The sequence below is a fragment of the Cricetulus griseus genome, chromosome 6, assembly GCF_003668045.3.
Source record: "Cricetulus griseus strain 17A/GY chromosome 6, alternate assembly CriGri-PICRH-1.0, whole genome shotgun sequence".
Classification (NCBI taxonomy): Eukaryota; Metazoa; Chordata; class Mammalia; order Rodentia; family Cricetidae; genus Cricetulus; species Cricetulus griseus.
In genome coordinates, this window is record NC_048599.1 from 129,236,284 (window position 1) to 129,244,066 (window position 7,783).

Below are 7,783 nucleotides of genomic sequence, written 5' to 3' on the forward strand. Positions count from 1 at the left end.
GATTGATATTTAAAATAAGATTGTTTCTAATTTAAATAAAATTTACTAAAAATGGAAACAAAAGAAGTAAACTTAGGACCTGAGGAAAACTTAAATAATGAAGAGAGGCATCTTTATTTCTTTAAATATAGATACCATAAATTTTTGATTGACGACTTAATCTGATATGTGGTAATTTTTGCTGTTGTATTGATTTTATAAAAAGGAGAGTTTGTCTTTTTGGTTGTAAGCCTTAATGGCTGCTCTGTTTCTAAAACCGTGTCTTTATTTTTTTAAAATTACATGTAATAAAAGCCTCATGTTTTCTTTTTACAGTTTTCAAGTTTTTTGTTTTGTTTTGTTTTTCAAGACAGGGTTTCTCTGTGTAGCTTTGGAGCCTATCCTGGCACTCGCTCTGGAGATTAGGCTGGCCTTGAACTCACAGAGATTTGCCTGCCTCTGCCTCCTGAGTGCTGGGATTAAAGGTGTGCGCCACCAACGCCCGGCTGAAGTATGCTCTTATTAGAATTGTATGTATGCATTGGAAGAACACACACATATGTATCTATATAATTTATTTTGTTAAGTCCAAAGGTTTGAAAAGGCCAATGAGTATTCTCATCATCGAGGCATTTTACGGAGGCTCCCATCGGCAGCTGGTAGAGCTGCTCCAAGAAGAATTGGATAATTGTGTACTCTACACCCTTCCTGCAAAGAAATGGCATTGGAGAGCACGGACAGCAGCTTTATACTTCTCACAGAGTATTCCCAGCAGCGAGCACTACAGGTAATGTGGCCTGTATTTTGTTTCTAACATACTATTAGCGTATTGCTTCAGTGTCTTCTAGAATTTCCCTGACTGGACTTGGAGGATAGAAAGAACGTTATGAAACAGAAAATTTTGAGAAGTAGGTACTGATTACATTTCAGGGAGAGAGTAGGTAATGTGGATACCTTGGAGGTCTCTTCTTTTCATTTTTGTTTTCTTTTTTGCATTTTACAATTTTGTACATTTATCCAGTATATTGTGGTTATACTCTCCTGCTCCTATTGCCCTCTTATGTTTTTCCTGATTGCTAAGTAGTGGAAGACTTATCTGATAGTAGTTCCTGTATGTAGTGTTCTTACTCTTCTGTATTCCTGTCTGTAGGACTGTGTTGGTGTAGTAGTGGTGAGGAGTACCTGGATGATATGAATCTAGCTGAAGCAGATAGGTTGTTGGAGAAAGATTACTTTTCATTTTTATGAAACGAGTTAGAAGGATTAAGTATCTCTACTTTCTTGGAATATATCCTGGACTAACATCAAGGAAATTTGATTCATTTTTCGTTTTGTAGTATTGTTACAGAACAGACATCATCATTGCTATTGTAAGTCCTGTTTTCATCCTCTTACATGCTTGTAATTCTATTTGTTGGTCTGTGTGAGCTAATGTAGTAGGGACTGATTGTTGCCACTTACTAGCCTTTCTTCTTTATCAACAGAATCACAGTTTTATTTCGGGTGGCTGTACATCAAGCAAGCTCTAGGAGTGAAGCATTTTTGACCTAAGGTTTTCATGATGATGTCAATCTCTTTTGGCAAATTTTCTGAATGTTCTTTGCAGTTAAGGTTGGTCATTCCCTATATGATGACAAATTACAGTTAAGTAGATGTCTTCTGGAGTCCTTTTCTGTAAAGCAGTTTATTTACTTTTTATATTCAATTAGGGGAGAGGAGAGCTGCCTATCTGCTTAGACATTTGACTATAGTTGTGATTGCTCCCAAGTGTGAGGATTGTCACAAGAGGCTGATGAAAGGCTGTATAGGTCTACATTACATTTTCATTGTTCACAGTTTAGTGACAGTCTCTTAAAACACCTTTTATCTTTGAAAAGATGTAAAAATGCTTTGTAAAATACAACTAATTTCCCTGTATTGGCTCACTCACAAGAAATCTTGAGGACGTCCAGTGGGGAATGTTCTAGCAAATGGGTTAACTGTTTCTGAAGTATTGGGTAATTTCATAAAGGCAATAAATAAGTTAGTTGCTACATTTTAGCATAGACATAGGGAATAGGGAGAAGGAAGCAAACCAGCAGTAGTTGGCATGGGTTTAATATAGGTGAGAGTTGTATGTAAAATCAAAGCATGTACATGGGAGAGAATGTCATAATGAAACCTATTCAATTAAGATATGCTAATGTCTAATATATATATATCTCATCTATAAGCTAAAGGGATAGTTTGTGTTCCTTCCCTCTCTTCTCATCTTCCACATTTCTTTGAAAGAGTATTGAAATCTCTGGCTGTCATTATAGTTTTATCTATTTCTTTCAAAAATATCATTCATTTTGTTTCTTTCTTTAAATTGTACATAGAAACATGAACATAGCACTTAATATGTTCATCTGGTATCATAATGTTTTGATATATGTTTCATGTGCTATTGTGATAGTTTTCTACTCTCTATGACCAAATGCAGGACAGAAAACGTCAGAAAGGAAGGGTTAATTTTGTTTCCCATTTAAGAAAAGAACAGATCAACATGGCAAAGCATAGTAGTTGAGTTGGTAGTTGGGTTCATGGTGCTTAGCAGGAATCAGACAGGACATCACCAGTGGTATCCTGGCTTTCCCTTCCCATTGGATAATGCCACCTTACTTTGGATGAGTCTTCCTTCCTCAGTTAAACCTGTTTGGGAATACCCAAAAGTGTGCCTGGTTAGTGCCCTTGACCTTTCTTAATCCAACACAGTTGACAATGAAAATTATCTGTCATGATCTTTAAATTACATTAGCCATATCTGTTTAAACCTTTTTTTTTTTTTTTTTTTTTTTTTTTTTTTTTTTTTTTGAGACAGGGTTTCTCTGTGGCTTTGGAGGTTGTCCTGGAGCTAGCTCTTGTAGACCAAGCTGGTCTGGAACTTGCAGAGATCCACCTCCCTCTGCCTCCTGAGGGCTGGGATTAAAGGCGTGTGCCACCAACGCCCGGCACTCAGAATATTTTTGATTATATATTAGTGCCCATATTTCTACAGTACACCAACATACCAAAATTTCTTATTCCTGAGAGCTTTTACTATTGACTTTTAAAAGACTCTTTAAGACTTAACAGATCTTGGGGAAAGCCATACAACACTACTGCTTGCCATTTTTGGTATGAAGAAAGTGGTGAAAGAATGAGACACAGGAAGGGCATTCTGGGGAATATTGTAGCAGAATTAGTTCCCTAGCCATGATCCTTATACCTTTCTTGTTCTCTGTCCTGTTTCCTAATGCTGATGTATGCAGTTTTCTGCTTCTGTGGGCAGCTGCTCTACATAGATACAGCTGGCTGGGAATAGCCTCATACAAATGAACATCCCCTTTCAGATGAACTGTTGTAAAATATATATAGGAACGAGCTTATGAACAAATATTCCTGAAGAGCCTATGAATTAGAACATGTGAAAGCATAATTGTGGTTAATTCAGGTATCAAAGGGGAAAACATAACATACCAAAATGTAGAATTGATTATAAAGATCTACTCTGTGTCATGGTTTGAGTTACATTCACATCCATACCATGTTTTAAAGATTGAGTTTTATTATATATATGTTTTTAGTTGGTATATGCAGGGCCTTTCAAACCTTATAATCTAAGAAAGAGTATCTCTTGGTTGGATTTAGATGTAAACTGGAAAAAAGCAACAGCAGCAGTAGAAAATAGTGAAATTAAACGTGTTTATGTAATATAGATGAACAGAAAGTAGTTGTTTGAAATACTGAAATGGATAGACACTGGGCACATTAAATCACAAATTTTAGTAATTAAAAATATATAGCATGGATTGAGTAAAAATGGGAAAATATTTTTCTTTCTTTCTTTTTTATTTTGAGACAATTTTCTCTGTGTAACAGCCCCAGTGGTCCTGGAACTAGCTGTGTTGACCAGGCTGATCTTAAACTCACAGAGATCTGCCTGCCTCTGCCTCCAAAGTGCTGCAGTTAAAAGCGTGCACCACCACTGCCCAGCATAGTTAGGATTTCTGTAGCTGAAATGAAACACCATGACCGTGAAAAGTTTTATTTGGCTTATACTTCCACATTGGTGTTCATCACCAAAGGAAGTAGGACCAGAACTCAATTAGGGAAAGATCCTGGAGACAGGAGCTAATGCAGAGGCCTAGGAGGGCAGGCTGCTTATTGGCTTGGTTGCTCTGGCTTGTTCACTGTGCTTGCTTTCTTTCTTTCTTTCTTTCTTTCTTTCTTTCTTTCTTTCTTTTTCTTTCTTTTTGTTTTTTTAACTTTTTTTTTTTTTATTATAGAAGTACTCTTATTAACATAGCTATCCCCCATTACCTCGGCCTCCCATCCTCCCATTCTCCCCACCAACTCCCCAACCCACCCCCCCACCCACTCCCCAAGGATAGTGAGGCCCTCTATTGGGGACCATCAAAGTCCATCACATCATTTGGGGGAGGGCCTAGGTCCTATGGAGGGATGCAACAGTATCCCTCCATAGGGAATGGGCTCCCAAAGTGCTCTAGGGATAAACACTGGCTCCACTGTTAGAAGTCCCATAGACTGCTTTGGCCTCCTAGCTGGAACCCACATTCAGAGGGCTTGGTTAGTTCCAATGCTAGTTCCCCAGCTTTACAACTAGCGTCTACATGCTCTCATTAGGTCAGGTCTACTGTTTCTCCGGGTTTTCGAGCACAGTCTTGGCTCCTTTGCTCATCCCAACTCCCTCTCCACAACTGGATTCCAGGAGTGTGGCTCAGTGTTTAGCTGTGTGTACCAGTACAGGTTTGGAGAGAGGTCTGGCACAGGAGAAATGTTAGGGGATCCACAGGGATGACCCCAACTAATAATCTAGGCAGTGGTGGAGAGGCTGCCTTTGATGCCCTTCCCCTATAATGTGATTGAATACCTTGGTTTCCATTCCTAGAGCTTTCACCCAGTAGCTGTTCAAAGTGGAAACAGGCACCCACTCTGCTTTCTTATAGAACCCAGAATTGCCAGCCCAGAGATAGTATCACCCATCATGATCTGAGCCCTCCCCCATTGAGCACTAATTGAGAAAATGCCCTACAATTGGATCTCATGGAGGCATTTCCTCAACTGAGGCTCCTTCCTCTAATGACTCTAGGTTTTGTCAAGTTGACACACAAAATCAGCCAGTACAATCTATGAATGCTTTTTATACATTTGAAAATAGACAAAATGGGTAATTTAACTTACAAAACTACTTAGTATAGAGTTGACGGTATGATTGAGGCAGGGTCCTGAGTTATGATTTATTTACTGCACCTTTGTCACTCTGCCTCTTACCAAATACATGTTTTGTGAGTTCTGGTGTCTTATTTTTCAGGTTTCCTGTGTAGTCATACAGATTGTAAATGTTAATACATGTTGTGATTGTGATATCTTACCACTACATGAGTTATTTTATGTTTTTTTAAAATCTTTATGAATGTGTGAGTATAGTTTGTACCTGTGTGTACAAGTTCCTGTATGAAGGTGCCCAGGTACAACACCAGCCATGCAGAGCACAACCTTGAATGCCAGTTCTTGCCTTCCACCTTGTTAGAGCTAGGCTCTATTTGTTGTTTCCCTTATCTATGTACTTCAGGCTAACTGATCTTGAAGCTTCCAGAGGATTTTTCTCTCTGCCTCCCTTTTCACTATCTGGTATTGAAGACATTCTACTGAATCTGACATTTTGCATGGTACAGGGACTTTGAATTCAGTTTGTCAAGGTTGTGTGGTAAGTGCTTTTACCTGCAGAGCCCTCTCCCTGGTTACACATGAGCTTTTTAAAATGTCTATGGTGGGTAGAAAATACAATGAGGAAATGTTTCTGAAAATAAAAAAGTGTATTATGCATGTTCTTTATTCATAGCGTAGTTGAGAGTACACACAAAAATTCTTTGTTTAGAGTACTTAATAACACTATTCCAAAATTATCCTCAGTCATGTATACTGTGAAGTTCTCTGATGTTTGTACTTGGCTAGAGGCGTAGTATTCTGTTACTGGTCAGTTTACTGGCCTTATACTAGTTATATAAACTTTTTGTGGGGAGAAGGCTAGATGATGGTTGATATTGTATAAATAATTTTGTTATTAGGTTGGGTGTAGCATCCTGTAATTTTACCAGTATTTGATTGTTCCATAAATGAGAACTGGCTGAGAGATTGCTCATTCCTTATTGTGTTGCCTAGCTTTCCTGTCCTATACAGTCTCAGGGCATTTTCTTTCAGCTTGTCTTCCTAACTCTTTTATCTACCCTGTACCACACTAGCCTTCTATATTTCAATGGTACTTAAGGCTTCCTGCACAAAGGTTTATCTCCTTCAAGTGTCTTCTCATCAGGTCTTTATGTTGAAAATGCTGCTGACCACACTAATACAGAAACAGATTAATTGAATAGTAATTCAGTTATATGCATATGTGGCCTCTCATTTCTATCTTGCACTATCTCCCTCCACCCCCGTGCCCTGTCTTCACCTTCTTTTCTGTGACTATCCCCCCCAACACACACACACACACACACACACACACACACACACACACACACACACACGAATGCACACACCCTCCCTCCCTACCTACCTTCTTTGCAAAGCTAGAACTTAAACTTGTCCTCTGTCCTACAGTGTGGCCTTCGGAGTTCATGTTTTCCACTTGTCCCTGTTTTCTTTGTTAGTTCTCTCAAGAAGAAAAATATTCTGTTCAGAGGGAGGAAAAGTTTTCTTGTCCTAAGTTTGTAGTTTGCTCTGTCTGCAATCTGTAAGTTAAAAAATAAGGTTATGTAGTTAGTTGTATATACTGTGAAGTCACCACTTGTAAGGAGTTAAATCACTGCAGTGAAATTTCAAGTATATATTTTTAATATCCTTTCTTGCTTACTTTAAAATAAAATAGATATCACAGGTAAGATTATTACCCCCCCAACCGCCTGTGATGATTCATATGGATGCAAGATGTTCTTTCTAACAGACTGTGCTTTAAAAACCTCTTTGATAAATGTGCTGTTTATAATCTTTGAAATCTGAAAGCTATCTTTAAAAATCAAACTGCATGTTTAGTGTACTTTTACAGAGAGGACAAAAATTATTTTTAATGAATTGAATGAAAAAGTGAAGAAAATCTTCCAATTAATGCAAAATATTTTACATTATAAATATCACTTTCTTTTTAAATAATATTGAAGCTTTTAGAGAAAATTTAGGGTGCTTCTTTCTAGTTAAGCTGTTTTGCATGTTGAGTGTCTTTACCATGGTTAATCTTTATACCATAGAAAAAATCATTTAGGAAATAAAGGACTTTAATTCTACCTTTTTACTTGTATCTTCAACTTTTGCTTATTTGAGGAAGCATTTTCTGCTCTTAACTAAGGTTTTAGTCAAAGAAAATGTATTTCCATTTGCTGTTGCAGAGTCTGAGTCTCCTAAGGACTTGGAAGCTATGCTCTAGACCCTTCCTTCTCCCTCCCTTCTCCCTTCATCTGCCCATCCTTAGATTTGATCTGTATTTTCATCTACATGTATGTTCTTGTGCAAGTGTATGTCATGTGTATATGAGTACTTGGGAAGAAGAGGACATCCGATCTACTGGAGGTGGAATTGCAGGGGGATTGTGGTGAGGAACCTGGGGACAGACCTCAGGATCTCTGGTAGATCAGTAATTACTCTTAACTCCTAAGCCACCTCTCCAGGTTTCTTTTCTTCTCAAGCCTTTGTATGTATAAAGTTTTCAATGTCTTGGAATCAGGTTTGGCCTCTCAACTCTTTTGGACACATTGGTTTGTTATATGCCTCTATGATTCATTGTTTCTAT

The 7,783-nt window shown here is 38.0% G+C and overlaps 1 protein-coding gene across 20 annotated transcripts in view; it reads left to right on the plus strand.

Annotated features, from left to right (window-relative positions):
- The window catches only part of Gtdc1 (glycosyltransferase like domain containing 1), a 329,610-nt gene that overhangs the window by 101,915 nt on the left and 219,912 nt on the right, over positions 1-7,783 (plus strand). For 12 of the 20 annotated variants that reach the window (XM_035446166.1, XM_035446163.1, XM_035446172.1 and 9 more), the window contains one exon: positions 567-766. The exons of 1 other annotated variant lie outside the window; for it this stretch is intronic. In XM_035446166.1, the coding sequence (XP_035302057.1) occupies positions 588-766 (179 nt within the window). In that variant the 5' untranslated portion in view covers positions 567-587. Of the gene's footprint in view, positions 1-566; positions 767-1,463; positions 1,591-7,783 lie in introns of those variants that run through there. 7 more of the 20 variants (XR_004770443.1, XM_035446176.1, XM_035446160.1 and 4 more) reach the window with 2 other exon arrangements.